Source organism: Egretta garzetta, unplaced genomic scaffold (genome assembly GCF_000687185.1).
Source record: "Egretta garzetta isolate BGI_Z169 unplaced genomic scaffold, ASM68718v1 scaffold360, whole genome shotgun sequence".
In the NCBI taxonomy this organism is placed as follows: Eukaryota; Metazoa; Chordata; class Aves; order Pelecaniformes; family Ardeidae; genus Egretta; species Egretta garzetta.
In genome coordinates this window covers 1,186,092-1,204,870 of record NW_009258261.1, presented here as the reverse complement: position 1 = coordinate 1,204,870, position 18,779 = coordinate 1,186,092, and the positions used below count along the sequence as shown (strand labels likewise).

The 18,779-nt window shown below is 39.5% G+C and overlaps 2 protein-coding genes across 2 annotated transcripts in view; both read left to right on the top strand.

The window, feature by feature from the left end:
- LOC118451636 (malate dehydrogenase, cytoplasmic-like) overlaps nt 1-9,441 on the top strand; it is a 58,491-nt gene extending 49,050 nt beyond the window's left edge. The window contains exons 2-7 of the mRNA XM_035895218.1: nt 5,070-5,168; nt 5,494-5,590; nt 6,544-6,719; nt 8,079-8,201; nt 8,334-8,510; nt 9,289-9,441. Coding sequence (XP_035751111.1) covers nt 5,070-5,168; nt 5,494-5,590; nt 6,544-6,719; nt 8,079-8,201; nt 8,334-8,510; nt 9,289-9,441 — 825 coding nt within the window. The remainder of the gene's footprint in view (nt 1-5,069; nt 5,169-5,493; nt 5,591-6,543; nt 6,720-8,078; nt 8,202-8,333; nt 8,511-9,288) is intronic.
- Nucleotides 9,442-9,744: 303 nt separating this feature from the next.
- On the top strand, nt 9,745-17,157 carry LOC104129206 (malate dehydrogenase, cytoplasmic). Its single transcript, XM_009642157.2, has 7 exons — nt 9,745-9,838; nt 10,792-10,967; nt 12,327-12,449; nt 12,582-12,758; nt 14,351-14,464; nt 14,684-14,773; nt 15,139-17,157. The coding sequence occupies exons 1-7, from the start codon at nt 9,775-9,777 to the stop codon at nt 15,262-15,264; spliced, it is 870 nt and encodes a 289-aa protein (XP_009640452.1). The 5' UTR covers nt 9,745-9,774; the 3' UTR covers nt 15,265-17,157.
- The last annotated feature ends 1,622 nt before the right edge of the window (nt 17,158-18,779 follow it).

Sequence of the window (18,779 nt, the reverse complement as noted above, 5' to 3'; positions counted from 1 at the left end):
GTGACTGGGAAGTGCTCTGGGCACCCGGGAAGAAGCGGGCCCGGGGCTCGCCTCAGCCTCCACGGGGGCCGTGCCGGGGTGACCTTCTTCCAGCGGGGGCGCTTAGGGGTCGGGGTCGGCCCCTGCGATGCCGGCCTAGCATCGCCTCTGCCCCTTCTTCGCTGGCGTGCGGGGGAAGTCAGCCTGTGGTGCCGCCGGGGTCACCCCGCCGGGGCGGGGCGGAGCGGAGGGGAGCGAACCTCCCTGGCCTGGCGCTGGCCCTGCACCTTCAGCGGCTTAATCGCGCCTTTTCCTAAAGCCGGCGCCTCGCTGAGCCCCGTGCTTGGCGACGTTGCCTTCGAGGAGGTGGGGGTGCCTGCTCCTTAGCTGCACGGGTAATTTAAAGTTTTGGGGGCAATTCTGCGTTAGCTCAAGGGGAAACGCCTGTAAAATGTTTTCCTCCCGTGTTTCATCCCTGCTTGCTGCCAGAAATCCAGCTATTCGTGTAGGCTCTCCAAATTGTCGAGGAGTCCTAGTTCTTGTCCTGAGGTTACACAGGTGAACCAGAGTGACTTGCTTTTCTGTGGCATATATATATGTGCACACACAAAGTTGCGCAGAGACCTTGCTTTCCTTCATAATCATGAAAAATCTCTGGGTTTTTCTAGACTTTATACCCTATTATTCAAACCTTTTCTTTTGGTACTTTGCTGTAGAAAAGATGCTTGTGTGCTCTGAAAGGTGGCTTATTATTTCAGCTATATGCTAAAAAATAGTGAAATCTGTAAACCTTATCTATCCTAATTCTCCACTCCTGTTTCTATTCAAAATGTGGATTCTCAGGAGTGACCGCAGGGCAGCAAGTTTTAGATTGTACTTGAGCTTTCGAAGCATTGGCTGCCATGACTTTGCTGGTCTCCAGGAGAACTGCTATTTGAAACTAACTTTGATGCCCAGACTCTTTAGAATGTCACTGGTTTTTATCTTATGTTCACTGTTCTAATTATGCATTTGGAGTTGGGCAAAGGCTTTAAACTTCATGCGTCTGTTGATGCAACTGCTACTGGTTAAATGAAATGGAAAAAGTTTTTAAGGGCACCTGTCTCAAGGTCATTTCTTAAGGAAAGCATTCCTTTGGAATTCAGTCTATGAACCACAGCGCTGATGGGGTTGCTAAAATGCACAACTGTCTTGCCAATACTTTCTATCACACTTTCAAATGCATTTATTGTTACTGCAACTCTGCTTTAAAGAGGGAAGAGCAAAGGGACAGTTTGTTAGGCAGGCTCTAGACTTTTGAGGAGACATGGTTTAATTTAATGCTTAAAGCATTCTTGTCAAGCAAGGTGAAATAGCTTAGTTGGCTTCAATATTCAGGAGTAATGTTAGATTGATGATATTTTATGGACAGTTAAGTTTATCAGTAATGATGTTTATAGAGGTCTTTTATAACTGTAATTTGTAGTGCAAAGTCCGTCCCTTGTGTAGACAGGACATAGATTTTCTTGTTCCTACATTTGATAAATTGTGGGTTATTTCATATTACACTTTTGCTTAGCTTTGTAACCTGAATCAATTTTGCAGTGTAGTGTTAGTATCAGCAGTAATCACAGAGATAATTTAGGCACTGCGTTCTTAAGCCAAAGTCTGTGCAGGGGGAGGGCATTAAGCCCACACCTTCCTCACTTGCTATTGGAAGTTTTAGTTATATCTGTGATAATTTAGGAGGGAGAGAAATCCTACATGTGTGCTGAATTAGAGGGAGAAGGGTATATGGGGATGCAATGTTCACTTTATTTTTCCCCTTTCTTTTTTATCATTACCTTTACTACTCTTTCAGTTTCCTAAAAGATTTTTAACTATACATCAGCTGCATGTGAAGTGGGGAAGGCTTTGAAACTAGATAGTTCAGTTAGATGTTGTTTAATTTGTCCTCTAGTTCTTCTGTACCTGAGAGTAAGTAAAGGTCACCTCTGTAGTTACCACAGCATGAAAGTATTCTTATCGAAGTGCAGTGCAGGAGCCAAGTCACGGATTAAAGTGCCTGAACATGAATGTGTGGAGCCCACAACTTCCACTGGGGAGCAACTAATTTCTGTAAACGTCCAACCTCCCAAAGTAGCCTCGGATATTCAGTGATACTGATTTTTAGATGTGATGTAAGTTTTCCAGGGAGAGTTAACTGTGTTTTGTAAGAAGCACAACATTTTTGGCTTGTTAATCTAGCTCCTGGAATCAAGAGACGGCATGAAAATTTCTTTGATGCTAATTGCTCTCAGTTGGTGCAGGGGTGAGGGGCTTCAAGGGAAAGCTTGTATGTGAATCCAATGCACTGAAGGCTTGGAGAGAAAAAAACAAACAAGTAGGCAGTACTCCTCACTTTATTTTAGTCTATGTTTCTTCCTCCCTCCTCTGGCCCAAAATGAGGGGAGAACAGGAAGGGTGGTAGTAAGCAAACATAATTTTGAGAGAGTGGAGCTGAGTCATGACTGAGGATTTCTTTTTTTTAACAAAGTTAAATGTTAAGTCTGTCTTAGTAAAAACAAAGTCTTACCTCTTGCCTTTTTGTCTTCCACTCCTTCACTCTCCTGCTATTATGCTAAATACTCACTGTAGATTGACATTTTTTATGTTTAAATTGGATTAGCATATAAAGTGTATATAATGGAAAAAAATCTTGTTGACTTTCCCCCTTCTGTAGCACTACTTTAGATTGGTTCACAGGTCGCAAAGGAGAAAGAGCCTAACTTCTTAAAGTCTTTGTTCCATACCCTGGAAATTCAGAAATCAATTCACAATTGATTTCGGATACCATGTAATTCAAAGGAAATGTGTTCTGCTGTTATCTGTGGGAGTTCTGGAGTAGCATGCTTAGCATGGGATCACTTTTTATATGCTGCTGATATGGGATTTTGCCAGGCTAAAGCTTTGCAGCACAGTAATTTTCCATTACTTGTTTTCCAACCTAATAAGATCAGCTGCCTTGAAAAAGTGTTCATTGTTCCCTTTACATAAATAAAATATAGGTCCTCCTTAAAAACATGCTGAAAAGTTGGCTTTAAAATCTGATACACATCTTGATCTGTGCTGGCCATCATCATTCAGACATTATGGTACATTTGCACAGTATAACTTCCCTACTCAAGAGCACTGCACCCAAACTAGTTTTGAGATTTAAACCAGCAATAACAGGTTGTCTGCTCTCCTTCCCCTTCCTCATGGAGTTTTGAGAAGGTTTGAGGGATGAGTCTTGCAGTAGGACCAGTTCAAAAGAAAATAATGCAGTTCAATACCATAACTGATAGCCATTTAACCAAATACTTAAAGAATCATTACCATAATGAAGGCAAAATTATGTTGAGGTCTAAATCCGTGAGTTCAGTAGTTCAACTTCATTTATGCTCTTATTTTGTCTAGTAAAATGGGGTAGGTGGACTCATTTTTATAGTTATCCAATGATAGCTTGATGCAGCTGTGCTTGGCTGGTCAATTCTGCATAGAGAATACACTCAAATCCCAAAATGGTTTTCCTATAAATATCGATGATGGGAATGTTGGTTGGAAAGGATCTCTAGAGGTCATCCTGTCTGACCTCTTTCTTGCTCTGAGTCTGGACGCTGTCCAGAGGCTTTTGCCACTGCTATATCAGGTCATACGTGTTTCTTTGTCTGGGTCTTGAAAACCGCCAAGGATGAAGGTTGCACAGACTCTCTGGATACCCTGTTCCAGTGCAGCAGTACTACTGTAACCAAGAATTTTTCTCTTAATTTGTAGCTGTTGCCCCATGTTCTGCTATCTGCCACCACTGAGAGGTGTTCAGCAGCATTATTTCTGTAGTCTTTCTCAAAGTAATAGTAGGCTGCTGTTAGACCACCCCTTGTCCTCTACCTTTCCAGTCTATGCCCAGCTCCTTCAGCTTCATCTTACAGGACACGAACTCTGGGCCCCAACCATCTGAATAATGCTTGCCTGGACCCTCTCTTAGTTTTCCAACATCCCTCTGAAGCTCAGGGTCCCAAAACTGGACTCCATTCCAGCTGCAACTACCAGGGCTAAGTGAAATGCCTGCCTTTGCTCTGTAAGCTACACTTTTAATAATGTAGCCCAGTATGCAGTTAAATCACTTCAGACATAATTGAATGTGGAAGATGTTTTGTCCATAATTCAAATGATCATCTTTTAATTATTTGAAAAAGTGAGCAGGGGATTCTGGTCAGAGTCTGGTTCTTCCTGTCCTAGCACAATCTGCCCCAGCCCTATTGCCTCTAGGGAAAAAGGGAGATACAAAAAACAGGCTTACAAAATATTGGGTTATGAATGTCCTTTGGCATGTTTTCCCTTTTCAATATTAAATAGCCTCTGGAGTTTCCCAAGTCCTGGTTCTGCTTAACAAAATGGACTTTTGCTATAGGGTAAGGCATTTTTTTTCCCCTATTTGCAATATAGCAACGTGTTGGCAGTTTTCTCCCGGTCTTCCAGAGTTTTGGGTCAGTTTGAGAGTGGACAGTTGTACTATGGATATTAGTGTTTGTATTTGTCCATAATGTAGCTTTTGTCTGTGGATTTGTTAAATTGCTGCATAACAGTTTAGTGAGGCAGTAGTTGTAAGTCCACTAGATTCCTTGGTTTCTGACACTTAAGTGTTTGGTTGCAAGTAAGCGTTCAAAATTGAAAAAATCTGAAAACTGGTGAAGTGTGGCAGCTTGTAAAACTTCTGCAGTAAGCTTGAAGTATGAATGGGTAATCTAATGAGTGTTGTAACACCTTATGCTAAAAAGTCAGCATTGTTAAAAGGAATACAGAGGTTTTCAAATAGATTGTCGTTCCTGGCATTTTGGAGGCTTTTCCAGGAACAATTCTTAGGGATATTTTTCCAAGTATGGCCTGTGTAAAAGCAAGTAGAAGAATTGCTGTTGGTTCTAGCAGAACAGAAATGTGATCCCAGGAGCTGGCCCTGATCCACATTTAGGCACGTGCTTTCATCCATCATAACCTTATTTCTGTAGTAACTATTAATTTTTACTGCTCTCAGATGGTGTGAACATGCACTATATAACTGTGGTGGGTAAGTCTCCATAACTTTCTTGCAGGGTGAACCGATCAGAGTCCTGGTGACTGGAGCTGCCGGGCAGATTGCTTACTCGCTGCTCTACAGCATTGCCAAAGGAGATGTCTTTGGCAAAGAACAGGTAACTCTTACACTGAATTATCACTTGTCTCTGCTGCGCAGTAATGAATAAGCTTATGTCAGAACTGCGGTCCCTGAGACTTGTTTTCTCATAGACACTCAAGAGTGGTTTACCAATATGCAAGTAATTTAGTCTTTAAGTGGTGAAAATGGGGTCTTGCTCTGTTATGCAAGCTTTCAGTTGTTGGTCGTGCTGAAGTTTTTCAATTTTCTGTAAAAGGTTTTTAAGTCTTGCACAAGATAGCAGTTTCTAGCAAATAACAGGACAAATTAATTTTCAAAACAGATTACATGCAACTTGCAGTAAACCATTTCTTTCTTTGCAGCCTCTTGTTCTTGTGCTGCTGGATATCACCCCCATGATGACTGTATTGGAAGGCGTAGTGATGGAGCTGCAGGATTGTGCTCTACCGCTGCTGAGAGGTGTCCAAAAGAAATTTTTCTTATACCTACAAAATGTTCTAGTACAACTATTGCATTTATGAGTTCCTGTAGCTGGCAGGAAGTTAAGCAGAAAATAATACATGATCCTTTGTTGGTTTTATATTTTATGGAAGATAAGTTAATTTAGCTTAGGCTGTAAGCTAGGAAGAATGTCATCAAATGAGTTTTGTGTAAAGAATTGACTGTGCAGATGCCTGGATTTTGGTTTGTATCTTCTAATCCTGGGTTGTCAGCATGTGCAACAGATTGTCAGATACTTGTGCATTTGTGCATTGTGTTCTGGTCTAGTGGTAAAATAACAATGAATCTTTAGATATGCTTACGTGCCTTTACTAAGTAAAAAAAATAATTCTAGTCTTTAGAAATACCTTCTGCAAAAAGACACAAATTGAAAAAGTTCTGTTAAATCTAAACAAGCAGAAGAGAGCCAGTAGATGCTATTGTAATTATTACAGTAGTTAAAAAACGTGTAGCTACCAGCTCTTGCACCTGTACAAAGCAAACATTCTTTAGTTTGAATTGTTAAAGGGAGAGGAAAGCTTCATTTGTGTTGGTAGTTGCCACTAAGAATTTTTTTGTAAAAGTGAAGAACAGCACATATGCATACATGCATACATACATATGTGTATATATTTAGAGACAGATAGCGAAAGGTATCTTTTGACATAGATTTCTCCTGTGTTTTCAGAATGTATATGTAAAGCTTTAGATAAATATTTGTATATAAATACTTGCCAGTAAACCATTTCTAATCTGTGGAGTTAGGGCCAAATGACTACACATGTATTTTTGGGAGGGGAAGGTGGTGGTGTAGTCAGATCAGATTATATACTATTTATGAACCAAAGAATATTCCAGTTAACACTTTGCCATAAGTATTTATTTTACTTAGATTTTTTTTTTCCCTCCCCCCTGTGTTTCCTTTTTTTTAGAGGTCATTCCGACAGACAAGGAGGAAGTTGCATTCAAAGACCTTGACATAGCAATTCTGGTTGGCTCCATGCCAAGGAGAGAGGGCATGGAGAGGAAGGATTTACTCAAAGCAAATGTGAAAATTTTCAAGTCTCAGGGTGCAGCCTTGGACAAGTATGCCAAAAAGACTGTCAAGGTGAATACAGAAACTGAATTTTAAAAGTTAACTCCTTGAGTTATGTAGGGATCTAAATACATTTTAGAATGACATTACGCAAGCAGCAGTCTATTCAGTGCAGACATTCCTTTCCTTAAACCCTGGAAAATATACCACAGTCAAGTTTAAGTGAGATATCGTATGTTAAATAGGTAGATGATTTAGTCCATAATTCGTGTGGTGAAAAAGGTAAGTTGTAGTTGCTGTAGTCCACACATACTCTGAACTGGTTACCAGCAATCCTGAAGAAAAAAAATCTATATAAAAAAATAAAAAGCAGTCTTCTGCTCATCTCTTTTTCTCGGGGAGAACTAAATTATCTACATGCAGCTGCCTACTTCATATCCATCTGTGGCTTTAACATAATGACCCTTAACTTCAGTATCAATATGGAATTACAGTTGCACAAAAAATCAGCTTTGTTTAGGTTTTTTGCATCTTGGGCTTTGGAGCATTGGAAGCTTTTAATTGTTCTCTCTCAGATTCCTTCAGCACAGTTAATGGGGTCATGTGGCCGCTCTCCTACTGCTCTTAATCTCAGACCCAGACTCCAACTGTGCTTTGTAACTGACTTTTTAATGTCTACTTCCTCTGCTGATGAACTTCCTACTGCTTCTAAAGACTTGTTTGCTTCTTTATACAGTTGGAATAAAAAACTATCAATATAACTATTGCAGAGTAATGGAAAATTTACTGAACTCACTTTCAAAAGGGGAAATACAAAGGGAGGTTTGCAGATTAGCTTGTATGATTGAGAGTATATGGAGCTTGACGCTAATCATTTGAGGTGCATTAGTAGATGAGGGATGAATAAAAATCAGTTTTCCATAGTAATAAATTGTTCTAAGTTCAGGCAGTATTTTACTTCTAACCGACTATGAACATTGAGATAAGTAACTGTTATGGCTTTCTTAATTACAAAGCAATTATATAAAGCAGTGGCAGCCAGTCTAGGAACCATTTAAAAGGTGATGGTGAATTCACTGTGGGCCAACTAGTGTGTATGTGTTATGCTTTCCCTGTTTCTGGTAGCGTGGGGTTTGAAGCCAGGCTGCGGGTCAGTGGGCAGATCTCCCTGGAACTCTTGCTCACTTTCACATTTGAATGTCAAATTATAAAGATGTTACCTAGCTAGAAAATATTTTTCTGTGCAGTTATAAAGGACTTGGTGACTATAAACCACTCACATATGAAAAATCTTGTTGACGGCATCCAAGAGATGTTAGAAAACAACTTTTTGATAGTTTCTTTGAAGGCAAAGACATGTATTTCATTTGAGGGAGCTGTTTTGCAGAAATAGCTTCTTCATAGTTTCACATTCCCTTTCCCCTTTTTTAGGTTGTGGTAGTTGGGAATCCAGCAAATACTAACTGCCTGATCGCATCAAAGTCAGCCCCATCGATACCAAAGGAAAACTTCAGCTGCTTAACTCGTTTGGATCACAACAGAGCTAAATCTCAGGTAAAAGGGGCCTCTTCAAAGTAGAATGCTTTCTGTTGTCTCTGCTAAATACAAACAGAGCAATGCTTTCAAAAAAGCCTATGAATTGAGAGGCTGAAGTTAATACAATGGACGTCTTTAATTTCCAATTAGATTGCTCTGAAACTTGGTGTGACTGCTAATGATGTGAAGAATGTAATCATCTGGGGCAACCACTCTTCCACTCAATATCCAGATGTTAACCATGCGAAGGTAAATGTGAAAGGAAAAGAAGTTGGAGTTTATGAAGCTATAAAAGATGACAGCTGGCTGAAGGGAGACTTTATCCTGGTAAGATCTTGGGCCTTTTTAAAATGGTCATTCTGTGCTTCTGCTTTCTCCTAATTTCATATGAAATTGTAAATCACTGAGCGAGTGAAGCAGCTCTTCCTGTCTCACTAGAATAAGTCATCTTCAGATAGCTTGTCTCTATCAGTTATTTGCTTTTGAAAAATTTAAGACATTGTGAAACTTAAGTAAATACTACTAGAAAAAGCCATTCAGAGTGCTAAAATGATTCAACAAAAATAATTTTGGTCATAGCTTAAGTGCAAGTCATCTGATACACAAGCACCGTTGACAGTTCACCGTGGCTTTTTTGGGGCAGCTTTATAGATGAAGTAGCATGATCTTCTGTTTGCTGCTCCCCACCCACCAAAAAAAGCCCAGCAGCCCTCCCCCTGCACATGCGTGGGCATACACACACACACATGCTTTCCAAAGCTAAAACTGTGGCCTCATCAGCAGTATTTCTGAAAAGTAGTCTGAAAAATCTAGAAAACACCTGCAAATGTTTTAATCTAGGGTAGTAATAAGTAATAATGTAGGGTAGTAAAACAAAATAATGGTATTAATTGATCAAGAGCACAGGCTACCTAAATGCAATATAAAGTGAAACTAAAGCCCTTGATGAACATGACTCCAAGTAGCTGTACTTTGCTTGGTATTGCAGTGTTACTGGCATGCTGACAGGCAGGTACTGTAGCTTAGCCAAGGCACCTTTAGTTTGGGACTGAGGATGTGATTTGTCATATGACTGTGCTCTGTCCTATCTTGTTCCGGGATATAGCTTATCCCAGTTCATGCCTGTTGCTACAGAATAAATGACTGTATGCTGGCAAGCAAAGTTCATGAGCCAGAGTGTAAGCAGAAACCTGCCCTTGTCCTTGATCCTGCTGTATCTCATGGCCAAGGCAGGTTTGGCCTTCTAGGTACGTTGTAATGCTGTCCTATGCTAGAATGTTTTGCCAAAGGTAAGGAGACTTTATAGTCTCTACTGCTTTCTAGACTGGGGTCTGGTTGGCATACAACCTCACCAAAACTTATTCAAAGGAAAAAAATGCAAGGTTTAAGAAGCTATTCTAATTCCAAGAAGTGTGATTCTTGAATACAAAATTTCTAAATAAAAACTTGAGTATAGGAAGGTAGGTTCAGGTATCTTCAGGTCTAGCAAATAACAGGACAAATTAATTTTCAAAACAGATTACATGCAACTTGCAGTAAACCATTTCTTTCTTTGCAGCCTCTTGTTCTTGTGCTGCTGGATATCACCCCCATGATGACTGTATTGGAAGGCGTAGTGATGGAGCTGCAGGATTGTGCTCTACCGCTGCTGAGAGGTGTCCAAAAGAAATTTTTCTTATACCTACAAAATGTTCTAGTACAACTATTGCATTTATGAGTTCCTGTAGCTGGCAGGAAGTTAAGCAGAAAATAATACATGATCCTTTGTTGGTTTTATATTTTATGGAAGATAAGTTAATTTAGCTTAGGCTGTAAGCTAGGAAGAATGTCATCAAATGAGTTTTGTGTAAAGAATTGACTGTGCAGATGCCTGGATTTTGGTTTGTATCTTCTAATCCTGGGTTGTCAGCATGTGCAACAGATTGTCAGATACTTGTGCATTTGTGCATTGTGTTCTGGTCTAGTGGTAAAATAACAATGAATCTTTAGATATGCTTACGTGCCTTTACTAAGTAAAAAAAATAATTCTAGTCTTTAGAAATACCTTCTGCAAAAAGACACAAATTGAAAAAGTTCTGTTAAATCTAAACAAGCAGAAGAGAGCCAGTAGATGCTATTGTAATTATTACAGTAGTTAAAAAACGTGTAGCTACCAGCTCTTGCACCTGTACAAAGCAAACATTCTTTAGTTTGAATTGTTAAAGGGAGAGGAAAGCTTCATTTGTGTTGGTAGTTGCCACTAAGAATTTTTTTGTAAAAGTGAAGAACAGCACATATGCATACATGCATACATACATATGTGTATATATTTAGAGACAGATAGCGAAAGGTATCTTTTGACATAGATTTCTCCTGTGTTTTCAGAATGTATATGTAAAGCTTTAGATAAATATTTGTATATAAATACTTGCCAGTAAACCATTTCTAATCTGTGGAGTTAGGGCCAAATGACTACACATGTATTTTTGGGAGGGGAAGGTGGTGGTGTAGTCAGATCAGATTATATACTATTTATGAACCAAAGAATATTCCAGTTAACACTTTGCCATAAGTATTTATTTTACTTAGATTTTTTTTTTCCCTCCCCCCTGTGTTTCCTTTTTTTTAGAGGTCATTCCGACAGACAAGGAGGAAGTTGCATTCAAAGACCTTGACATAGCAATTCTGGTTGGCTCCATGCCAAGGAGAGAGGGCATGGAGAGGAAGGATTTACTCAAAGCAAATGTGAAAATTTTCAAGTCTCAGGGTGCAGCCTTGGACAAGTATGCCAAAAAGACTGTCAAGGTGAATACAGAAACTGAATTTTAAAAGTTAACTCCTTGAGTTATGTAGGGATCTAAATACATTTTAGAATGACATTACGCAAGCAGCAGTCTATTCAGTGCAGACATTCCTTTCCTTAAACCCTGGAAAATATACCACAGTCAAGTTTAAGTGAGATATCGTATGTTAAATAGGTAGATGATTTAGTCCATAATTCGTGTGGTGAAAAAGGTAAGTTGTAGTTGCTGTAGTCCACACATACTCTGAACTGGTTACCAGCAATCCTGAAGAAAAAAAATCTATATAAAAAAATAAAAAGCAGTCTTCTGCTCATCTCTTTTTCTCGGGGAGAACTAAATTATCTACATGCAGCTGCCTACTTCATATCCATCTGTGGCTTTAACATAATGACCCTTAACTTCAGTATCAATATGGAATTACAGTTGCACAAAAAATCAGCTTTGTTTAGGTTTTTTGCATCTTGGGCTTTGGAGCATTGGAAGCTTTTAATTGTTCTCTCTCAGATTCCTTCAGCACAGTTAATGGGGTCATGTGGCCGCTCTCCTACTGCTCTTAATCTCAGACCCAGACTCCAACTGTGCTTTGTAACTGACTTTTTAATGTCTACTTCCTCTGCTGATGAACTTCCTACTGCTTCTAAAGACTTGTTTGCTTCTTTATACAGTTGGAATAAAAAACTATCAATATAACTATTGCAGAGTAATGGAAAATTTACTGAACTCACTTTCAAAAGGGGAAATACAAAGGGAGGTTTGCAGATTAGCTTGTATGATTGAGAGTATATGGAGCTTGACGCTAATCATTTGAGGTGCATTAGTAGATGAGGGATGAATAAAAATCAGTTTTCCATAGTAATAAATTGTTCTAAGTTCAGGCAGTATTTTACTTCTAACCGACTATGAACATTGAGATAAGTAACTGTTATGGCTTTCTTAATTACAAAGCAATTATATAAAGCAGTGGCAGCCAGTCTAGGAACCATTTAAAAGGTGATGGTGAATTCACTGTGGGCCAACTAGTGTGTATGTGTTATGCTTTCCCTGTTTCTGGTAGCGTGGGGTTTGAAGCCAGGCTGCGGGTCAGTGGGCAGATCTCCCTGGAACTCTTGCTCACTTTCACATTTGAATGTCAAATTATAAAGATGTTACCTAGCTAGAAAATATTTTTCTGTGCAGTTATAAAGGACTTGGTGACTATAAACCACTCACATATGAAAAATCTTGTTGACGGCATCCAAGAGATGTTAGAAAACAACTTTTTGATAGTTTCTTTGAAGGCAAAGACATGTATTTCATTTGAGGGAGCTGTTTTGCAGAAATAGCTTCTTCATAGTTTCACATTCCCTTTCCCCTTTTTTAGGTTGTGGTAGTTGGGAATCCAGCAAATACTAACTGCCTGATCGCATCAAAGTCAGCCCCATCGATACCAAAGGAAAACTTCAGCTGCTTAACTCGTTTGGATCACAACAGAGCTAAATCTCAGGTAAAAGGGGCCTCTTCAAAGTAGAATGCTTTCTGTTGTCTCTGCTAAATACAAACAGAGCAATGCTTTCAAAAAAGCCTATGAATTGAGAGGCTGAAGTTAATACAATGGACGTCTTTAATTTCCAATTAGATTGCTCTGAAACTTGGTGTGACTGCTAATGATGTGAAGAATGTAATCATCTGGGGCAACCACTCTTCCACTCAATATCCAGATGTTAACCATGCGAAGGTAAATGTGAAAGGAAAAGAAGTTGGAGTTTATGAAGCTATAAAAGATGACAGCTGGCTGAAGGGAGACTTTATCCTGGTAAGATCTTGGGCCTTTTTAAAATGGTCATTCTGTGCTTCTGCTTTCTCCTAATTTCATATGAAATTGTAAATCACTGAGCGAGTGAAGCAGCTCTTCCTGTCTCACTAGAATAAGTCATCTTCAGATAGCTTGTCTCTATCAGTTATTTGCTTTTGAAAAATTTAAGACATTGTGAAACTTAAGTAAATACTACTAGAAAAAGCCATTCAGAGTGCTAAAATGATTCAACAAAAATAATTTTGGTCATAGCTTAAGTGCAAGTCATCTGATACACAAGCACCGTTGACAGTTCACCGTGGCTTTTTTGGGGCAGCTTTATAGATGAAGTAGCATGATCTTCTGTTTGCTGCTCCCCACCCACCAAAAAAAGCCCAGCAGCCCTCCCCCTGCACATGCGTGGGCATACACACACACACATGCTTTCCAAAGCTAAAACTGTGGCCTCATCAGCAGTATTTCTGAAAAGTAGTCTGAAAAATCTAGAAAACACCTGCAAATGTTTTAATCTAGGGTAGTAATAAGTAATAATGTAGGGTAGTAAAACAAAATAATGGTATTAATTGATCAAGAGCACAGGCTACCTAAATGCAATATAAAGTGAAACTAAAGCCCTTGATGAACATGACTCCAAGTAGCTGTACTTTGCTTGGTATTGCAGTGTTACTGGCATGCTGACAGCCAGGTACTGTATCTTAGCCAAGGCACCTTTAGTTTGGGACTGAGGATGTGATTTGTCATATGACTGTGCTCTGTCCTATCTTGTTCCGGGATATAGCTTATCCCAGTTCATGCCTGTTGCTACAGAATAAATGACTGTATGCTGGCAAGCAAAGTTCATGAGCCAGAGTGTAAGCAGAAACCTGCCCTTGTCCTTGATCCTGCTGTATCTCATGGCCAAGGCAGGTTTGGCCTTCTAGGTACGTTGTAATGCTGTCCTATGCTAGAATGTTTTGCCAAAGGTAAGGAGACTTTATAGTCTCTACTGCTTTCTAGACTGGGGTCTGGTTGGCATACAACCTCACCAAAACTTATTCAAAGGAAAAAAATGCAAGGTTTAAGAAGCTATTCTAATTCCAAGAAGTGTGATTCTTGAATACAAAATTTCTAAATAAAAACTTGAGTATAGGAAGGTAGGTTCAGGTATCTTCAGGAATTAAATTAACTTTATGCGTTAAATATTGTAGGATTGAGACCAGCAAGTAGTTCACATTGGTATTCAGCAAAGAAAACTTAATTCCCAGTGTTGCTCTGAGACATCTGTTACTGTTGACGTACATCAAGTCTCTTAGTGGTAGAAGCTTGAAATGTCTGATTGGTATGAAAGCAGTTAGTGGGCTGCTAGCTGTAAAGCAGGTACTAAGAAATGAGCCAGCCTCTGAAATACTCCATTATGTTCGTGTCTTGGCAGAACTCTTCTAGACTGTATTTCTGGATTGTATGCCATGTTGATTTAGTCATAGAACTGCATCTTGATTGATGAAATTAAATAATGTCTGTAGAGTGTTCTTTCCTTGTGGCATTTATTAATGCTGTTTAGACCAAACTAGCATTTTGCTGCATTATAATTTAGGGGGTTTTCTTAATTGCAGACTGTTCAGCAACGTGGAGCAGCCGTTATTAAGGCTAGGAAGCTGTCCAGTGCGATGTCAGCTGCCAAAGCTATCTGTGACCATGTGAGGGACATCTGGTTTGGCACTCCAGCGGTAAGATGTTGCTCTTGAGTAAGTGGTTGTTTGCCTAATGCTTTGATTACATTCTGGTGTTGGTGTCTTTGACCTCAAGTGTGTATGTGTGTTGAGGGGGAAGAATCTGTCTTTTTCTGGAATAAAGCGTGTCATAGGAGATGCAGTGTATTGAAAATTAAAATTTTGCTTGCTTCTAGCAATGAAAAATGTGTTAATTTCTTCCTCTTCTGCTTTCAGGGGGAATTTGTTTCCATGGGAGTAATTTCTGATGGCAATTCTTACGGTGTTCCTGAAGATTTGCTATATTCATTCCCTGTTGTGATCAAGGTAACTAGGCTTTAAATCTAAGTATCTTCTGCAAGACCTAGTTGAACTGTCGTATGAGCTAGTTAACAGCTGTGCTTTTAGTATGGGACTGCCGTTGGGGACACAGGGGTTTTACCAGTCTTTCACAGACAGGAGCATTATTGACCATTTTGTAGTAGTTGTCAAATAAGTACTGATAGAAAAGTAGAATCTTGCATGGCTAGCTGGTGCTGGTTGTGTTCTTTATCTGAAAACAAAATTAACTTCTGCCTGATATGTTTTTTTAAGGCCATAAACTTTGTTTCTTATGCTGCAAAATTTACTTTGTGCAGACTGAATGAAGCCTGTTCTCACATGGAGAGTGCTTTTTGTTTATTTTCAAACAGGACAAGACCTGGAAGTTTGTTGAGGGTCTTCCTATTAATGATTTTTCTCGTGAGAAGATGGATCTGACTGCTAAGGAGTTAACTGAAGAGAAGGAGACTGCTGTGGAATTCCTCTCCAGTGCATGACTAGGTGATGAGGAAATAAAAAATCATTTAAGAGTGGAAGAATCTAAAAGTCGTCTCTAAGTCTGCTACCAAACGCTATTACTGTATTCAAGTCAACTGTCTGTGGCAATTGTGCATTTTAAAGTTCATATGCTTACTGGTACTGTTGTGCCTATTGAGTTATTAGCAAAAAGATTATTATTAAAGAAGTGAAACTACTTTGTTGACCAAACTTTATCCGTTCAATACTAGTTGCTTTCTGTGTATGATACAGCATAATTGTTTGCCTTGGCTACTAACGCACAATTTGGGTTTTGAGTAGAATTTGGCACTATTGGAACACGTCCTAGTCCACAGCATCCCATGGCTCAACCGAAAATGAGATTAGAATGCCAATAGTTCTCCTTGAACCAGAAGTTCAGTGACTTAAGTCTATCACTGGACAGACTCCAAGTATATACTGTTCACTCTGGTTATGCTTACAATGTTTGTCAATAGAAATATTAAAAGATGCTTAATCACATAATGGCTAAGAGTAGTGTGTTTGCACTTTATTTGCATGTTTTAGTTACGTAACTAGCAGAATGTGATAGTACAACATAAAAAAACCCTGAAGACTTATTTTAAAGAACTGAGGGAAACTAGTTTTAAGAAGCTTTATTGATGACTAGCACTTCCATTTGTTTCTCACAAGTAAAATTGCTTTATGTCAACATCAGACACAAAAGCTTAAAGGAAGATTTGTACTCCAGCCCTGCAGTGTTGGTACTGTAGCTCAGTACTAATTTGATTGTAGCTTCAAAATCTTTTGTCCCAGGAGACAAGGACTCACTTGGTTAAGGCCAAATGAGGTTAATACACTAGCCTGAGAATTTTTCTAGTGCAGCCTACAAACTTGTAACTTCAGGAAGGTTCAAATATATTGTACTGTAATTATTCCTGTGCAAACACACAGGTGAATGTTGCTGTAACTCTTCTGCTAGACTCCTGCTTTGTCTGTTCCTACTCTAGTAACCCACCTTGCATAGATTTAAGGGATCTAGACTAGGTTTGCCGTTTTAGGAATTTTTTTGATGTACTACCCATTCCGTTTGTTTTCTGAGCGCCTTAAATACTTTCTGTCCTGGTTGCAGAGTGCAGACTCTCATAGACAATGTCAGTGCTAAGTTGTTGTCTGTCCTATTCCAATATCAGCATTTCTGCCTTCTACTAAAGTAAAACTTGGGTCTGTCGTACCTGGAGTCATCACATTCCTCTTTGGTTTGTTATCCTTAGTGAGGATTCAAGAAGTAGAACTCTTTTGACACACACAAAAAGCTTAAACTGGATTCTAAGCTAATTGAATGGTTTCTTTAAGTATTTATCAAGTAGAATATAAAATAAATCAGCAAACATCAATCAGCTTATCCTTAAAAATAAGTCTGCTCTCAGAACACTGCTGTAGCTATTAAGTATAGTGACAGTGATGCAGCAGAGACTTACTATATATATATAGCTGAAGGGGAAGACAAGCATTTTGGAAAATGAGAATATCTGCTGCAGCACAGGCCAGCTGGAGACAGGGCACAGCAAGTGAATTCCTTGCATGTTTATGAAGCAGCTGTTGCAAGAACTTATGCATTCTTGCAGTTTTAGGAATAGACAAGAAGTATATGCACCATATTTTTTTCATTGTTTTTCTCATTCCTCTAAGCCCCTTGGAGTTTAGCTGTGGAGAAATGATAAGAAAATTTCATATGTCTGTCTTTTCACAACAGTTTGGGAACTTCTGCAGAAATTAGGGGGGTAAGGAAAGCTGCCAGGGTGATGACTGCCTTCTGGTGTTCCATACAAAGTCAGTAAAATCTCACTTGCACATGAGCCAGGGGGACCACAGGAATTCCTTTCAGCAATTACCATGCTACAGCTTATTTTAGGACATGTTTTACAGTGAATGTTACAGGAGATAGCTACAGTGCACACATCTGTTCCTGAAAAAACATAAATAAGATATGATAAATCTTATCTCCTGGCTATATTTTGTGCCGTGCTTACAGAAACATCACAGTGTGAAGAAGCTTTAAAATAAAATCTGGAAGATCTGGCTCTTCAGGGTTTTTTGATGTTTGTTTTAAAGTAGCCTTCTTCAGGAGACAACTCACTTCCTGTAAAGTGATGCTTCTAACACTCGGTGTATCAGAACAGTTGCATAATTAACCTCAGTACTTGGTAGGCTATCTCGTGATGTGTTTACCTCCTCAAGTTAACACTTGAATCTACATTTTGCTCCTCTCATTTTATGAGTTTTAAGCACTGTTTGTTTCCTCCAGACTTATGTGAAGCAGTTCAACAGGAAATCTCTCACATGCTCATTGACCACATACTTAACTACAAACTCTCACACTAACTCGTGGTGGATATTCTTTGTATTCCTGTTTCTGAACTGTTTTGTCCTCTGCTGTACTTGTCCCAGTTTTTCTATTTCTGGGAGATTCCCTCCTGCTGCGATTAGCATTCTGTTACTGTGGCTTGTGTTACTTTGTACAGTCTGCACTGCTTTTGCAGGGCACTTCGCTCTTCTCTTAGTAGGTGGTATGAAGTAGGTATGAAGATACGGACACGAAAGCAAGAGTAGTAGCCATCCGCTTTTCCTTCTGCCTTTCAGACTGTAATAGTTTTCTAGTGCAAGAGGAAACTTGCACGTCGCTACTCCAACTCATGTATTAGGTACTCTTCATTGAAATGCTTCTATTCTGTGATTTTTATTTTTTTCTGAGCGTTCGTGTCCTGGAGGACATGATGTACTAAATGAGGCTGAGAGAGCTGGGTTTCTCCATCCTGGAGAAGGAAATGATCAGAGGAGATGTTGTCAACAACTACCTAATGGGAGGGCGCAGAGAAAGCAGAGCCAGAGGCTCAGTGGCACTTAGTGGCAGGTCAAGCGGCAATGGACACAAGTTGGAACACCAGAAACTGGTTTATCAGATCTGAGGGTGATCAAATACTGAAGCAACCAGGGAGGTTGTGGAAGCTCCATCCTTGGACCTGGTCCTGAGCAACCAGATACAGGTCAGCCTTGTGTTGAGCAGGCATTTGCACCGAACAACTTTGACCTGTGTAATTGAAAGGCACCGAATACATTCACACCAACTGCATCTTTTAAGCAACTTAAAATGCATATCAGAAGTCATCCTTCAGTTAGTGATGAGCGTATTTTCAGTGCATACTTCTGTGCAGGAAGGAATTTCATATCCACTTTTTACTCACCAATTACTTCCCCGAGAGAACAAAAGTTAGGACTTCAAACAGCAACTCCTGAATGAATACATGCAAGCCTTCTTTTAGAAGGAAATCCTGGGGGAAATTAAGATTTGAATTGTCAGATCAACTTCTGGTAGGTTTCTAGATGGAGCAGCTGAGAACATTAGGGCTCCTGGCTAAGTCTCTGTGTCCACAGAAAGGCCCCCAGGGAAGACTGGAAACTTTAGTGTGACTGGCATGCTTTGTTCCAGGAGCACCTGGAAAATGCCCAAAAAACCCAAATCCTCCCTTCGTGC

Excerpts from the sequence above, each read along its gene's own strand:
- LOC104129206 (XM_009642157.2), top strand. The coding sequence starts at position 9,775 with ATGATGACTGTATTGGAAGGCGTAGTGATGGAGCTGCAGGATTGTGCT. Across the intron at positions 9,839-10,791 it reads TGCTCTACCGCTGCTGAGAG|AGGTCATTCCGACAGACAAG; the intron begins GTGTCCAAAAGA and ends CCTTTTTTTTAG. Across the intron at positions 14,465-14,683 it reads TCTGGTTTGGCACTCCAGCG|GGGGAATTTGTTTCCATGGG; the intron begins GTAAGATGTTGC and ends TTCTGCTTTCAG.